Raw genomic sequence first — 17,952 nt, 5'->3', positions numbered from 1 at the left:
CCCATTAAGAAAGGTTTCCTGTCAGATCAGTGCCTCAGTGGAGCAGCCTGCCTGGGAAGGTAGTGGAATCCCCAAACCCCAATAGGGCCATTTCCTCTGAAGGATGAAATAAGCAATGCTGCAGACATTACCAAGATATGAGAGAACCACCCAGTGATCCAACAGCATTAGCCTGTTTCCCTTATGGATTTCCTCTTCATTATGCACCCCAACATCCTGTCCACATTGTTGGCCACAGCTGCAAGGAGAGTTCTTCCTTTAAGATATGATTGTTCACAACTATGCAAAGTATTTACCATTTTCAGAGGTTCATTCCTGTATCTGGCATCTATGTTATTTTTGCCATGACAAGTCACTTTTAAGGAAATTCCTTCATTCACAGCTGCAGCTGCTAAAGGTAACCCATGGCACTGGAGACTCTTTCTGGGAATCAAATTCTTCCAGGATGACTTTGAAATGTTTACTTCTAGACTTGGTAAGGTAGTTTGGCATGTGCCCAGGAGTAATTTCACCCACTAACAGTGCGAACATCCTACTGTCAGGGAAAATGGCCAAAACGCCAAATTCTGCAGCATCTAAATGAGTCAGAACCTTTCCAGGTACAAACTCCTGCCTAACAGCCAAAGCTCACAAGTACACTGTAAGAACTATTCAACACATTTACCAGCAAACCACCTTACTGGTGACAGTAGGGCTTATCAGATACTATCCAAATGAAATCCCACTGAACAATGCAGTTCTCAACCATTAACTGTGCACTTCAGTCACATACCTATATTCCATTAAGGAATGTGCCAAGGGCCATTGATGATGCAGCAAGTACCCTGTCCTAAATGTAAAAGACTGCAACCAGAAAAAGGGAGACAGGAAATGGGATGTGCTGGACACTGGTATGCAGACTGCAGGGAGATGGGACTTCAGGCCAGAGGGAACAGTGGCCAGAGAAGCTCATCTCAAAAGTCTCTTTAGTCTCAGCACAAACCACCCTCATTTTCTTAAAAAAAAAAAACAACCTATCTATGCTGTCAGATGCTACAAAAGTGCTATTTTTTATTTTTAAAGTGGACACCCACACTATCCCCAGTGCTCGTGAGTAGGTACCAACTGGCATAAAACAGGACTGAGGCTCCTCAAAACACAGCTTGGTCCTGACAGCTAGTGCCCCACACACCTAGTCTCTGATGCCACAATTAGCTTTGCAGGTGCGTGGAGGGTCTAGCAGAATGAGAAGTACAAGGTCCTGTCCTTCCCTAATTTTAAACTGTGAAGGGATGCTCATCACTATTATGTCAGATTTGGAAATGTATGGAGCACCTCTGAAAACTATGCAGTTGTGGGAGATAAGCCCCACCTTCCTCCCCAGCTCCAAACTACAGAAGTGGGGCGTAGAGGGAGGCTTTTCCCTGTCAGGCCAGCCTCAGAGATACTGGGAAAGCAGCAGGAGGTCTTAGTACTTTCCTTGTGCTTCGAAGGTTCAACACATAGACCCACTGAGCCCCAGTCTTCTCCAGACTAGAGAGAAAGGCAGAAACTCCCACCAGTGGCAAACACAACTGTAGACCTATGAATATGGAATTGATATCCATAAATAAATAACATATTTAAATATATCAATAAAATAGATTCTTGCTTAACCTCAACCACTTTTTCAACACCTCTAAAGGATGTTCTGGAGGCTCTACCGAGCCTGGAAGAAGAGGCATTTCAGAGCAAGGAAGCAATCAGCGAGAACACCTCTCTTGCACCCTCTGTGTTGCAACTGATGCAGAGTTGCTATACTTGAGGGTCCCTGCAGTTAGCCTTAGAGACCATGACAGGATCTAGCAAAGGTGGCAAGCCAGCTATCTAGGAGTAGGCATCTCCCCCCCTCCCCCCAGATGAACCAGAAATTCTCAGGAATATGCATCATGAGAGAAGCATCAAACCCTCTGGTTATGCAGCCAATGATTTCCTGCATAACTGTGAATGTTAAGTGAACTGGAGGCCTGGTTTGTGCTTTGCATTTCTGTGTTTGAGCTCAAGAACAGCCCCCACTCTACAGCTCTCGCATGGTGCTCAGAGCCCTTCCGGGTCCTAAAAAAAAATTAGGAAGCAGCTTGGGAGAGTCTCAAGAATTCTGAATGGAGCCTGGCACAAGCAGTCTCTGCCTGTCTCGGATAGGAAGGACAGTTCTTCTCAGGGGCAAGCCTAAGCTAGTGCAGTCTCTGCCCCGCCCCTGCAGCCTTTACCAGTTCACTGGGTCACAAGTGTGGCTCTGGGTGCAGAACTGTAATGACACAGCATTTTACCCTGATGACGTGCACTGAGAATGGCACAACTGAAAAGAATATGAGGTCACAGAAGACGTTCCCAGGGACAATGGCCCAAGTAGCAAACATACTGTTGCATTATCTTTCAACCTCACCTTGTGAAATATCTTCCTGATACTAGATGAGAACATCCAGCAGCTTCATTGTCTACGTCACACATTTGACACCATATTGTCTTGCTTAAGAAAGCTCACACTGCCAATGCATTATGTCTTTAAGGGGTTGATGGCTCTTCAGTTGGAAACCTAATCCTGAGACTTGCACAGTTCTGGTGCACATGGTTTATATACTTATTTCATTTATACCCCACCTGCCTCCCTAATGAGGACCCAAAGCAACATACATTATTCTCTTCCCATTTTCTCCTTCTGTGAGCTAAGTTAGGTTGACAGTGTGAGACTGGCCCAAAGTCACCCAGGAAGCTGCCATGGCAGAGGTGGGGGGATTCAAACATGGGTTTCCCGGATCCTAGTTCAACAGTCTAACCACTATACTACATTGGTTCACAATGTGGTAGGTATTTATTTCATTTAACATCAACATTTATATACTGCATCTTCCAGTTTGAGAGTGGGCATGAGCCAAGGCTTCTTCATTCATACCAATACCAGAAAATGTCCACCCCGTCATTCCCTATGTCTGCATGGATTAGCCAAAATCACAAGAAGCACAGAAGTCCCTGGTCAAATGGGACTGGATGTGCAACTTTACAGGTGACGTGCTACAAAGAGCCATGGTGGGAGGGTCTATATTTCTTTTAAATGCTTTTATCCAGCTTTTCCCTTAAATAAGACCCAAATTAGTTAACGTGCAAAAGACCCATGCAAAACCAGCATTCCAGTATCTTATCTCAGCCTTGGTACACAACTTGAGACTTGTGCCATAGGAGACCTGCGGATGAGAGACCAAGAGAACACCTCTCAGCTTGGCCTCTTCGGGGCTCACCACTTGTGAGTAAAACAAAGATGACATTCAAATCACAGATGCCTCCCCGCCCGCCCATCTTGCCACATGCTCTGTCCCTGGCTATTATCTGTGTCGCAGAATCAGGCTCTGCACACAGACGCTGGACATTCAAATCACAGATGCCTCCCCGCCCACCCATCTTGCCACATGCTCTGTCCTTGGCTATTATCTGTGTCGAAGAATCAGGCTCTGCACACAGACGCTACATGACATGTCACTAAAAGCAACAAGAACACTTCATCTTTCTAACCGGAGGAAGTTCCCTCATCGAAGCAACATACAATTTCCGGCTAATAAGGAGGTGCTGATTAACAACAGCTTATCTCACCAAGATGCCTCACAGCACAGTCAATACTAAAGAGATAAATTATTAATTGTTCCAAGTAATTAAATTTATCAAATCCAAATAAATATTACTGGTATTTTATGTAACTGCTTTCAAGGCTTGGCCTCTAAAGGGACAGTATTGATCAAGTGCAGAAAGACAGATGCTTCCCCCGTTAGCAGCTGATGAGTTCTGGCTTTGCATTAATGTCAGGGAGAAGGTGCACGGTCAAGGGCCTCTGGTGAAGTGTAAGCAGGCGGCACAAGCAACTGTTTCATAACAGAACAAATTCAAGACTAAGAACATACATTTAATATATATGCATACCTAAGTCAACCCCCTCCCTCATGCCAAGCTTTGGCCAAAAGACTCGTTTATCTTGAATGCATAGCACAATCCGAGTCCCTACGCCATCGCTGCGCTGCGCTGCAAGAAAGCGATCACCTCAGTGGATTGTACCTCATTAATCAGTGCTAAAAAAGTGCTCAGTTGGCTAGTAAATATTTAAAAGCCAGTAAGGGTGGATGTTGTGAATCAATGGGAATGAAAGCTCCCTCTCCCCCCATTTCTTTTTAATTGGTCTGACCACCAATTTGTCTACAAGATCCTAGTTAGCAGGTAACAAGTAAAACTGCCAGCTGGAAGCCTTTCTTGGTAGAAGGTGCCCAGCTGTGAATGAAACAATTGCGCCACAGCATCCCCCAGCGCGCTCCGTGGCTCTGAGGTTGCTAAGAACTTGCTTTCATCCTAGTGTTTTTGCCTCATTATCAAAGTCCTAGCAGTCTGGAGTCCAGACTTCTTGCTTCATCTCAGAGCGACAGCCTCAGATCAGATCTCCACCTATACTTCAATGATATTCTCCTTCACAACAGGAACCAGGTAGCAATATAACACATCTACAACATTCCCTAACAAAACCTGCATTAGCCCAGAGATGATATGTTAAATATAATGGTAACCTGAACATAAAAGTTCATGAGAACTGCTTTCAGTTAAAACTAGCAGGGTGTTGGAGCACTATTAAAATTATTTTTTTTTAAAGTGTTGATTTCCCCCCCCCCCCAAATTCAGTGAAGCTGGCACACAAGATATTGGAGTCCTACAAAACCATACCTTTTTCAAGAAGGCTACTACATTCCATACTTTCCAAGAGGAACAAAGTCAGGATACCAAAAGGGAAGCTTGCAGCCTTACACAAAACTCAAGAAGGAGCCATGCTTAGGTCCCTAGCCTCCAAAGATAGCCATTTGTTTCCAGTAAAAAATTCCTTCACAGAAGTTTCTAACTATTGTTCATTGCTGAAACTTACTGTCCATTGCAAATAAAAACTAATGACTATTTCTCCATTCAAATTTCCAGCACATGGCTACTGTGGACGTTCGAGAAGCCAGCATTATTTCATTAAGGAAGTTATCGGGGCCCACAAAAAACATTGTTAGGGCATTTCCATAGAGAGAGTCTGGGAATTACAAGCACACTGAATATGATACCTTTGGCCCATACAAGTAATGTGCCGATCTTCATACTAGTGGTATGTTAACACTGATTACAAAGCACGTCTTTAAAAGATAAACTGCATTTTGTATTAAATTAACTGTTGTATGTGTATTCGTATGCCAATAACGGCTTGTCAAATGTAAATTAAATTAACTGATCTGTAGGAATAAAAGTAGGAAAATATAGGTTGTTTGATATATTCAAGCAAGCATTCCACCTTACTGTTGAGCAGAAAGCATCATATTCATCTTAGATATGAGGCTGCTCTGGCTTCACCACTAAAACTGACTACAAGAGAGAATCTGAATAAGCTGTTTAGAAAGAGGAGTTAAAACAGGCAGTCAACAAATCCTCTCCTGAACTGCATGCCAGCTCCACACATTGTCAGTCAGAAACAGAGCTGGGGACGGGGAAGATGGGCTGGCACAAAGGGCAGCATACTGGCAAAAACAGAACCTTCGTTTAGGTAGCATTCTCAGATCCCAGCCAACATTTAGATTACAGTCACCTGGAAACGCTCTTGAAACACACCACACAAATGCTGATCAAGCTTTCCAGCTTTGCAAGTTCCAGCAGTGCATATAAGACTACAAAACTTATTTTATAGACTCTGTTAACAACTATTGGCTATGGCCAGGAACCTTCCACAACCAGAACATTTCTTTGTTATCAGCTGTGACCACCATTTTAATATTTATGATGATGGTTAAAGTTTTAATTTTGTTGTATTAACTAATATATTGTGTATAAACGAAATGTTGTTACCTGCCCTGAGCCTGCTTCCAGGAAGGGTAGACTATAAACGGGAAGGGAGGAGGGGAGGGAATGGGAAAGGGAAAGGGAACGGGCCAGGGACAACAGAGGCCTGATTCAGGCATTACTGGAACAGTGTCATTTCAGGAATGGCAGGATTATGCTGGTACCAATAGCAACCTTCCAAATGATACTCCCATTCCATGAAATTCCACTCTCTAAATGTAATTACCGTGGTCTAGATCTAGCAAGGGATACACAGCAACCAGAAGGGTACGAAGTAGGCCTCAGACAAAATCAAGTAAGAGACCAAGGGTAAATCCTGCTGTACAGAGGATTTTTCCAACTTATACTACCTTCTCAATCAGGCCATGTGTCCTAACAATGGGACCAGTAAATGTTTAGGGCCTCCAAAATCTGAAGGAATAAAAATAGGCCCTGTGCAAAATCTTAGCTGAGACATTTAATAAATGAAATGTTCATAACACAGAATACCAAGTCCTTACTGGTGGATGGTGTTTTCAAACTGCAACTGCATAATAGTACTGCAATAATCCAAGCTAAATTAAGTACCTTAACTTTTTTTTGGGGGGGGGGAGGAAGCAGACATGTCTGTGCACATGCACATGCACATGCATGCGCACACACACACACAATACAAACCTGATTCTTAAACAATAATCAAATTGAGATACTAAATGAAAACAGTCTGATTCAAGTTTGGAATGAAGGCTTCAATTAGTAAACGAAACAGGACGGCCACAAACCTATACTTGGGTCTGCCCAATAAATCCCCACCAGTGCTGAAATAGGAATCTTGGGGAAATGGGGACTTCCCTTCTCTAAGACATAATTTCTCTCCTTCTGTAACAGTAAAAACTACAACCCAAACCAGCAGCTCAAAGTGGCATTCCCAATCATGTTCTATAATTACAATGCTTAGCCTCCTGTCAGGGAAAGATCTATCATATATTCATAAATTCTAACATGAGCCACAGCCAACCAGCATTTCGTACTTTATCAGAGGCTGTTAGCCAACATGTCACATAGCAAAACCACACCCAAGACAATCCATCAATAATCAGCATGCTCAGAATACAAAGCATGGAGGAAGGGCAGTACAGACTATCCCCCTCTGCTACCCAGCCACTTCAAAAGAACTTTGGAACCTCCAAATCCTTTGGAACCCAGCAAGATGGGAATGTTATCGTTTTATCTCAACCACCTGCACAAGATTCCTATGGGGTCAGTGACTATTATTTTCATTTTAATAATGTGGAACTGAGGCTATAAGCAATGAGCCATCCAGGTAATTCCCATGGTTGGACTGGTATCTCAGTTCTATCCCATTTTCATCCTGTCCTTCCTCCGACATGCTAAAAGGTCTCCCCTCCTCCATTTTGTTCAGATACAAATTTAGAATTCTATCCACTGGAACATAGTAGTTTGAGTGTTCCCTATTGCCTCACAGATCTGCCTGGAAAGACAATTTAGCTAATAAACAGAAAGAAAAGGAAATGGGAAAACAGAAATCTATTTACCCAGTTAACACAGTAACACTGAAATGCCCTCTGAGAAAATTCAGAATAGCCAGTTTCACATCCCAGCAACTTGTTCTCCCAAAGAATTTGGCTCTTGTGCTCCGATTGCTGTGAAATTCAGGAGTCTGCAATTTGTGGTCAGAACTTTTCCCCTTAATGTGGATAGACAAGTAACTTGTATGAGCCACACATTATGGAAATCAAGTCCTAAGAGGCACAGCTGCCTTGTGATCCGTTTCCCAGTGCATTTTCCATGGCTGCACTCCTGGCTATAGAACATGCCCCCATCATCTCCACTTAAGTGCAGACATGATGGCTTGGTTCACATGGAAGCGTAAGCACTAAGAGACAGGTTCAGAACAGTGGAGGATTAAAAGCAAAAAGGCAGAGTCCAGCATGTAGAACTGGCAGCTCTGGTGAGCTTCTAGAGTAAACACACAGCTAGCACTGCACAGACTCGTTATAGCCCACTGCAGCTCAGACTCTCTGCATATATTCAGCATTGGACCATTAGTAGTTTGAAGAGTGAATACGGAATGAAAGCAAGCATCTATACAGGCCCTCCAAGATCAATACGGAAACTTACCCTCTGACTCCGCAGTGTGACACCTGCAGACTTGAAATCCGGAAACTTGATGCCAGCAGTCTCTGGAACAGCCTAAAAAAGGAGACAGTATTTGTTAAAGTGAAGTAGAGGCATTAAAGACAACCCCGAAAGGGAAGCACCACTTCCTGACCAAGAACCCCCCTCTCAGAGGCACAGGGGTAAGCCAAGAAAAAAGAGGGACCCCACCCCTTTTACTTTTAACGGTATTACGTGGACTTGATAACCAGGGCTGGTTAAACCATGGATTCAGAACACTGCAGGAGAATTAACTCACTCATTCAGATGCCATTCAAATTGCATAAAGTGAGTTTGGTAAATTCAGTTTGCAATTAATATGAACTTAATCCTCACGATGTTATGAGACCATTCAGTAACAGATGCCATTCTCCTGAATAATTTTGGGCAGATCAGTATGAAAGTGATGCATGTTGCAACAAAGCAGCTTCAACTGCACTTACACTATATCTGGTTCTGAACTAATATACAGTTTAAAAAAGCAATAAAGGGGTAAATTTCTTACAACACAAAGCTATCTTTGGAATTCACTATTGTAGCGTCTGTATTTCATATAGAAGTGTTAAAGAAATGAACTAATGGAATCTGTGGGTGCTAACACAAAGTTATCAAGGTCCAATCCTCTTGACACAGCACTCCTCTACTTTAGGATCCAAGAAATGGAAGTGAACAGTATGGATTGGAGGACTCGATTCAAGCCCCATAATTCCTCTTAAATGTTTACAACTAACTAGCAACTGAGGCAGGAACTGGACAAGATGGAATACTGACATGATAACATGTGAAACTGTAAGTTCTTCATTTCAAGGGCTGCACTAACCTAAGTGCAGCCTCTTCCAGATTAACCATCAGGACTCTGCCAAGCTAAAATCTATTTCCTCCTAACTAGGACTACAAGAAAGCTGTTCAGGCTGCCAGGTCGTTAAACTCTTGATTAACTTCCACATCTTTGGCTGTGTTCAATCATCTGAGAAACAGTTTCTAACTCCAATACAGACACAAAGTTAGTTTCAAGCATCATTTTATGCAAGATCAACATGCTCATTTGTTTCCTAGCCTAATCTCCTCTCCTCCATTTTATCCTCACAACAACCCTGAGAGGTAGGTTAGGTTGCAAGTGTGTGACTGGCCCAAGGTCACCCAGCAAGCTTCCGTGGCAGAGTGGGAACTTGAACCTGAGTTTCCCAGACATTTTAACCATTACACCACACTGGCAGGCACAACTCAACAGAAAATAAAGGTAGGAGACTCAAAATTGGCCACCAGCTTCAGGATGACTGTGGGAGTTCCATGGACAAAATGGAAAGGCATTGGAAAATGGTGGCCCAGGTGAGACAAACCACAACTACATCATGCTATTTGCAATGGAAGCTTAAGGTCTCTGTTTGTGGCCGGCATAACTCAGAAGATAACGCTACATGTTTGAAAACTGGCCACCAATCCCAGAATGATGATGGAAGTTACAGTGCCAAAAATGAAGGGAACTGGAACATCCTGAACTAGGTTATCTTCACAACAGGCAACATGGAATAAGAGAGCTTTTAAGCAACCTGTTGTGTGCCTCTAATGCCCAGATCCCCAACCCACCATGGAAGGTTGCTGGGTGACACACACTCAGCCAGACCTACCTCACAAGGCTGTTGTGAGGATAAAATGGAGGACAGGAGAGCAAGGCAGCTTTGGGTCCCCATTGGGGAGAAAGAATGGGTATGATGTTTGCTATAAATATAATGTTAATTATATTTTTAAAATTATATCATTTGTCATAAAGCAAAGTAGCCTTTACAAAAGGTATTAGATCTTCCACCAGCACAATAATGACTAACAACCCACTGCCTGAACTAGGAGTTGTAACTTCTGTTGCACATGGGGACTGCCTCTTCCCATATATGCCTTGAAGAGCATTACGCTCTGAGAGTCAATATCTCCTGGCAATCCCTGGCCCAAAGGACATCCGCCTAGCCTCAACCACGGCCAGGGCTTTTTCTGCCCTGGCCCCCACCTGGTGGAACATGCTCCCTATTGAGAACAGGGCCCTGCGGGATCTTCTTCAATTCCACGGGGCCTGCAAGACGGAGGCCCCCCCCCCCAGGTTGCTGTCTCCCACCCACTGATAACCGGCCATACCTACCTACATCAATGGGCTGGATTCTCTCCATGGCAAACTATTATTGATTTATATGTTTATAATGCGTTTTAAAATTTTATTGTATTTATGGAAATGTAACCCGCTGTGAGCCCATTTACGGGATGGGCAGGATATAAATGCAAAAAATAATTAAAAAATAAAATAAATAACCACTAAAACAGATTAATGTTCCATTACCATGCATGTAAAGGGTGGAGGAGGGGGGAAGCATCCTTTTACTACTTTGTTAGATCACGGGGAAATACTAACTCCCCCTCCGTTCTATTCATAACATTAACAAAAGTTTGGTACTATACTATTCTTAAGTTCAGTCTGTCGCTAAGCAGGATAGGATGCCAGAATCTGCCCCATTTCACTCCTGTACAGTTGATGTCTTAGTGTTCCTGTTCAACTCACTTGCTCCCTGCTTACACTTCATGGAAAGGGAAACAGCTGCCCATCTCAAAGTCCCTCATATTTTTTCTCCAGGAGTAATGTCTTTCCTCTTTAGCCAAATATTTCTCCATTACAAGTAGAAAGCATATAATTTACTTTCTGTTCAACCAGGGCAGATTCACAAGTATTTTGATACTATAAATTCTTGGACAATTAAGCTGTAACTTTTAAAGAGTGTGAGTGTGTGTGTTTCCTCAGCAGAGGAAGAAAGAAACCCAGCAGAAAAATCTCCACCACAGGTTCTTCTACCTTGCTCTCCTTGTAATGGATTCCAGGTCTACAGCACAGAACAAAGTGCAGCAGCAAGAGACTGCGGAAGATGCAACAACTGCTTCTGCTCAGGTGAACAGAAGCGATAAATCCTTTGTGCCAAGAGGTTTGCATAGATGTTTTGCACTGATTTAAAACAAGATGTTTAAAAAGCTCATTATTTATCACTTACAGCACTAAACCTGCTATCATAATATTTGCAAAGTGTGGTGAGACAAGTTACCATGTACTACCATGTACAACACTACAGAAAGTTAGTATATTAAAACCATGAAATCAGAAAACCTCAAAAGCTTCAGTTATAGGGCATATTTTGTCCTACAGGTCCCATCTTTCTGCCTACTCCCCAGATCTACCTTGCACGCACACCCAGTGCTCCCTCTAAGCTGTGCGCGTGAGAGACCGCTCATTAACACAGGAATCCCCACTCAGCAGCAATCTGGAGCTACCCATTGCCCATTTTAAGATTACAGCAGTTATATTCTGCTCAGGATGCAAACTGCTCCACTAAGGGGGGGGGGGAATTAGAGGGAACATTGCACACCACCACACCTATTTCCTGACCAACTTCTACTGTCTGCTAAAGAACATCCAGAAATTTCCCAATCAGTATTACAAATAGGATTTTCATTGGCATGGAGCTCTAGATGTGTGCACACACACAACATATATACATGCATCAATCATCTACAAAATATTGCGGTCCTTTTTTGTCTTCTCTGCTTTCTCGGTTTGCTTCTGTTTACTCCTTCAGTGGCACCTCCCTGCCACCATGAACAATACAAAGAGAGAAAAATGTTGGCATTTCCACATGGTGGCAGCCTTACTCAACTGAACAAACAAGTCAGGATCTCCATTTTCAGTCTAGACAAGAGACTGGCCAACAAGTCTTAAGGACACAAAGACTAGTCAATTCTGTGGGGACCGGTCAAAATGGAAACAGAAACCCAAGAAGTCACAGGAGCTCACTGAAAGGTGGAGCAGTGCTGGATACTCCAGACATGCTTCTGAAAAGAAAGAAAAAGTGTCTCCAGCCCCTCACCACTTATATTTGCATTTGTTCCTACTGAACTCAGACAAATGCCAGACCAGCCTTTTCCAGAAAGGTCAAGTACATGAAGGGCTATACTGTGAATCATAAATACGACAATTCATGTATGCTCTAATCAGGAGTGCACAACTTAAATGCTTACATGGGTCAGATTCACAATGATTGGAACTAAGCGGGCTGCACTGCACTGCAAAAATATAGGATATCACTAGGCCCTTCCCCGGACATTATGTTGCACACCCCCGGACATTATGTTGCTTGGCCAAGACAACTCCTTTGAAGGTATCTAATTCTGTATCTAAGCTACAAGCAAAGGAAGAAGAAGAGTCTCAGAGCGGCTTACAAACTCCTTTCCTTTCCCCTCCCCACAGCAGACACCCTGTGAGGTAGGTGGGGCTGAGAGAGCTCTTTGAAGAACTGCTCTCGAGAGAACAGCTCTGACAGAACTATGGCTTGCCCAAAGTCATCCAGCAGCTGTAAGTGGAGGAGTGGGGAATCAAACCTGGTTTCCCCAGATTAGAGTCCGCGCACTTAACCACTACACCAAACTGGCTCAGCCATTATCTAGGCAACTAGCGTCAAATACATCAAATAAACTATTCTCCTCTTCAGGACACTATAAAGTAGCGAAAATTATCATAATTCCTTTAGTTCTCAGACCCACACTAATGGGTCAAGTCATGTTGTGTTATTACAAGCTCTAATGAATAAGTTTCACCTAATGCCTACCATAACCTGTAGAGGGATAAACTATTGTAGCAAAAAAGAGCAAAATCAACCCTGCCGCTATTGGATCAGCAGTAATGCATGCTGGAATCTGCAGACTCTACCAGAGAGTAAAGGCCAAGAGGGAGGGGGGGCAGTAACCAAGCTTTCATAAAAACATCTGTAAAAGAGAACCTCAGAACAGTCTGGAAGTGCCCCCTGACAACTTCCCTCAGCAACTCTCTGCCTTGCCCCCTCATGAGAATGGACACGCACTCACCCCACAGCACAGACAGTCTTCACCCTATCAGCACAATTAAACAGGTTGCTCTCCCTCATACTCCAGCATGAGCTATAAATGCTTCAACCTCAATTGACTCCTTGGTAAATGACTTCCCTTTGTTGAGATGATGCTGATACAGCCCTCGATTCAAATTCTTAGTTAAAATGCAATTTAAAAAAAAAAGTGTTTCCCTGCTACGGTTGGTAATTGACTCCTAATGGACTCTGTCATGGTTGAAACGGCACTAGTACAACAACAGAAGCCGCCTTCGGGAGCCCCGAGGTGCTTGCCTATAGCAGACACAAGGGCTCCAGGCAATGCTGGGGGAGGTAGCCAAACATGCCTCAAGCATTTTGAATGGCTATCTAATCCTGGGCCCCACTGGCACGAAACAGTTTAGCTGACAAGGCTATGAGGATTACCTGGCAAGGGAAAACAGAAATGGAAACCACAGCGCTGGGCCCTTTGGGACATCCCAACCCACAAGGTAATCTTTCCCAGAGAAAACCGGCTTCAGACACACAACATGGCGCTTACTACAAAGACAGTTTAGCACCTCTTTCCTTACCCCTCAAAACCAGCTGAAAGGAAGACCCTTTCGCAGAAACTGCACACGGCCAATGCTGTCACTCCCAAACCATTCACTACATCTTGAACCACTTTGCTGTCCCGCCACCCACAGCCTGTTGATTATATTGTGGCCTCCTGTGTCACAGAACCACAGAGAAGAAACCACAGGCTCAAGACTGAACACAAGACAGGAAAAGTCAGACAGGCACTGCTAAGACAGCACTGCTCCGTCAGTTATCCAGCCTTGCCTACCATCTGCAGCCTTTAGGAAATGTAGAAAAGGCCATTGTAGTATGAACTAATATGTACAACACCATTCCTAAGCAGGGATGGGATAATCAGCTTCTGAACACCTTCTCTGAATGTTTCAAAATGACTCCCTTCACCCTGGGAAGAGACAGTTTCAGCTCCTTTATTAACCATGGAAGACAGCCAGGGTGGCATAGTGGCTAACGCTGGACTATGAATGGGGAGACCCAGGTTCAAATCCCCACTCTGCAGTTGGAGAGAAAGTTTGAGTATAAATTAAGTAAATCAAATAATAATAAATAAGGGGTTTTTAGAAACCAGGGAAAGGAGTTTGACCGCTCTATCATCCTCCATCCTAACATACTGCAGCCAATTTCACAGAGTAACTACATTTCCTGGCACAAACCAGCTTAAAATTTGCCCTTTTCAAATTTCACTCAACTGAACTCCATGCCAAAGAGGAGAGCTAGTTCCTGCTTCCTCTGACCTTTAAGTCCCGTTTGCTTTCTTCCCATGCAGCAGTTTCTGTTCCTTCCAGTTTAAAACTGACCCCCCTCCCCCAAACTTTGGAGAGAGATGTGACCCATCTCTCATCCAAGCTCTCCCATGCCACAAAAAGACAGCAGGCTTTAAAAAGAAACAAAACAGCCCACAGAAATTATGCTTGTGGCTATGGCTGGGCCATTCATCCCTCAGTCACCATCCAGAGCCTAGCAGGCAAACTCTGGCCAAAGAAATGGCAAGGCAATAGCATAACAAATAATAAGGACAACGGAATAAACCCAAGATGTTTACAGGCTTCTCTGTCTCTTTCTTCTGTGGCAGCTTCTTCTTGGGTGCCTTGCGTTCTGCGCGCCTTTGTTCAGTGGTTGTGTCAGCAGCAGTAATGAGTTTCTGCAAGTCTTGCGTTCGCTTTTCCCTCTCCTTCTTCCTAGCTTCGATTTTTCGCAACTCCTGGATTAGATATTCCTCTTCTGCCACCTACAGGTGAGAAAGCGACAAATCTAATAGGAAATGTGTGGTAAAGCAGTATGAGAGAGACACCTCGTGTTAGCATTTGGACTGCTCATCTGCGTTTCCACTGTCCTACAAACTTCAGAGTGGAGGGGCTTAATAAACACAGACAAAAGGAGCCATTACCTGATAGAATATTTTCTCTAAGGCACCAGAACCTCCAATGGTGCACAGCACACCCAGAAATATAGTACTCCCGTGGTTCCCTGACCAATCATCGTCTCCCAGCTTCCAACTTCCTTTCTCAGTCTGCTCATCCCAGCAACTCAACACCTCTTCACTGTTCTCAACAGCCCCGCTTTCTTCAACGTCATGCCTTCACCACCCATCATTCCCTCGTTCTTGCCTTTTCCATCTGCTAACCAGTCCCTTAGCTCCACTTCTGACTCCATTTTCCAGTATCTCTGCCTCATAGCATCAAGTGCCATAGAGCCTGTATAAGTAGTTCTCAGCAAAGCTGCCTTTTCATTTTGTTGACAAATCATTTTCTTAATAGTTTTAATGTCTGCAAAGATTCCACGACATCACATTAGCTCACCCAACTGTTGCCAGGGGTTTAACCATCACCAGCATTACAGTTCAGATCATACTACCCCCTTAAAGGTGATGCTGGAGAACACTGAATGAAGGGCACATTGTTTCAGCATTAAATAATGCAGGAATCCATCTGTTTAAAGTGTGTGGGGTGTGCTACTTGAATACCTTGTCTGAAATCAAGAGGTAAATGTTGATGGATGCCAGCAGCTATAGGCCTTCCCAAACAAATAACTAATAAAATCATATGTTATACACATCATGTTTCATTCATTTACTATTTACCCTCATCAACACAAGCATTCAGGCCCATTAATTGATAAACAGGCCTCAAGAGGTTAGAAGTGGACCCAAGAATACTCTCTTGAAGAGGAAACTGCCCCAGAGGGAATGGGGCAGCAATCAGGAAAGATCAATTTCCTGCAGAGATCTGGTTCATAAAGAAATGTGAGGCCTTGGTGCCTTCTAATGGTCTCTATCTAACTAGTGGATTTTTATCCCACCCATCCAAGGAGCTCTGAACAGTGCACACTATTCTTCTTTCATTATTGTACCCTAACAACATGTGAGGAAGGGTTACGCGGACAGAGAATGACTGGCTAACTGAGTTTCATGGCTAATGAAGGATCTGAACCCATGTCGCCTAGATCCCAGTCCAACACTATAATATTTATTTATTTGTTTTGTTCGATTTATATTCCGCCTTCCCCACAGGGGCAGGCTCAGGGCGGTTTACAAGAAGTTAAAATACGATACAATAAATGCAATAAAACATAGATGCATTAAACAATGCAATAATATAAAATTCAGACAAACAATCAGATTTATATATAAAGTGCTGTTGCATTTAGATGGCGATAGCACCTTATAAGGCCATTTTATGATGGTACCATGTGGCTATACCGGTATCATTAGCTGTTCTTATTACTATTAACACAAGGGCCTTAACAATTCAGTTGTTGGCAATTCAGATGTTGTCGATCTCCCCAATATTACCTGTTCTTAACTACTTTCTTTATTCAGTTTTACTATACAGCCAAAAGCACTTTTGTAATGTATACATTTTCATGTTTTGGAGTCCTACATATAAAATATTTTCCCCACCATTTATATACTCTTATCCATCTTCTTTGGAACAGTATCTCATCTTTACCACGTAATAACATAGTCAGCTTGTCCAATTCAGCTATTTCCAGCAGTTTCTTTGCTATATCTATTCTAGAGGGTAATTTATCTGTTTTCCAACATCGGGCTACCATAATTCTTGACGAAGTTAAGATGTATGTTAATAAATATCTATCTTCTCAATCAAAGTTATCTGGAATAATGTTTAACAAGTATATTTCTGGTACCAAGTTTAGATTGACATTCATTATTTTTAGTATTATCTGCTTGATGTTTTTCCAAAACTTTTGCATCTTACAACATTTTCATCACGTGTGAAAAAACATTCCTATATTATTTTTACATTTCCAGCAATTCTTTGAGATTTTAGGTGCATATTTCCCAATTTTATCGGGCGACCAGTACCATCTATGGAACATCTTATATAAATTTTCTTTATAAGCTGTTCAACTAAGGTATCTCATTGTCTTCCATATTTTGGCCCAGTCATCAATATCTATAAGTATAACCCATATCTTTCATCCACGCTACCATTGAGGGTTTAACCATCTCTTCTTGCATATATCTTTCTATCAGAAAGGTATATACTTTTGTATTAACTTATCACTGGTTGACAACCATATATTGTCTAATTCATTATTTCCCGCACAGAAACACGTGGTTTTATCTTTACTATATATAGATTTAAGTTGTGTATATTTCCCACCATGATAACTGTATACTTGCTGTGTCCAGGTTTTTAATCTTGTCTTTTTTATCTAATAAGTACTCATATGTTTCTATCTTGTCTTTCGTCAAAAGAGTTGGTTTAATAAATGCTTCAAGTGGGGAGACCCACCTTGGTATTTTCTTATAATATTTTTCTTTCAAATTCTGCCAGTATTTTATCCAATATTACCTGTTCTGGCGTCCGGTTATATAGCCTCTCCAGTTGCTCCTTCCTACGCCTTTCATGGCCAGCATCGAACACAGGGATTTTCAGATCAGTGCCTGGGGCAGCACGAATATTGGCCAGCTTGGCACAGATGTGATAATAGCGCTCTTTTAAGTCTTCCACTGACCGTTTCTAAGGGGAGAAAGAGGGTACAAATGTGTCAGGACCCTAATCAAAGAACTAAGCACACGAGAGGCTGGAAAGCAGCTGTGTTATCTTTTTGGTCTTAAAAAATATTTCAGGCAGACATCAACATTGTACCTACTTCCACAACATTGCCCAGAGGATTTTTTCCAATGTTTCTCAAGCTCATTTCCCCGGTCCCCATCAATATCACTTATCCGTTGCAGAGGGTAAGAATTCATACAAAACATCAGCGGCAGAACTAGGAAAAGAACCCAGGGATGCATTCAGGAGACCCAAGAAGCTGCAGCTGGACTCCCATTGGACATATTTTATTATTTATTTATTCAATTTATACCCCGCCCTCTCTGGCAGAGCAGGCTCAGGGCAGCTTACATAAAAGATTCAATATATAAATACAATTAAATAAATCATAAAAAGCATAAAACAGTCCAATTATCATAATTATCATAAAGTGCTAAAACAGTAGGTTTCAT

The 17,952-nt window shown here is 42.7% G+C and overlaps 1 protein-coding gene across 2 annotated transcripts in view; it reads right to left on the bottom strand.

Annotated features, from left to right (window-relative positions):
• DMAP1 (DNA methyltransferase 1 associated protein 1) overlaps positions 1-17,952 on the bottom strand; it is a 47,263-nt gene that overhangs the window by 16,893 nt on the left and 12,418 nt on the right. For both annotated transcript variants that reach the window (XM_015422953.1, XM_015422954.1), the window contains 3 exons: positions 17,297-17,464; positions 14,521-14,706; positions 7,978-8,049 (listed from right to left, as the gene is read on the bottom strand). In XM_015422953.1, the coding sequence (XP_015278439.1) occupies positions 7,978-8,049; positions 14,521-14,706; positions 17,297-17,464 (426 nt within the window). The remainder of the gene's footprint in view (positions 1-7,977; positions 8,050-14,520; positions 14,707-17,296; positions 17,465-17,952) is intronic.

This window comes from Gekko japonicus, unplaced genomic scaffold (assembly GCF_001447785.1).
Source record: "Gekko japonicus isolate JY-2015 unplaced genomic scaffold, Gekko_japonicus_V1.1 scaffold117, whole genome shotgun sequence".
Classification (NCBI taxonomy): Eukaryota; Metazoa; Chordata; class Lepidosauria; order Squamata; family Gekkonidae; genus Gekko; species Gekko japonicus.
This window is presented reverse-complemented; position numbering and strand designations above follow the sequence as displayed.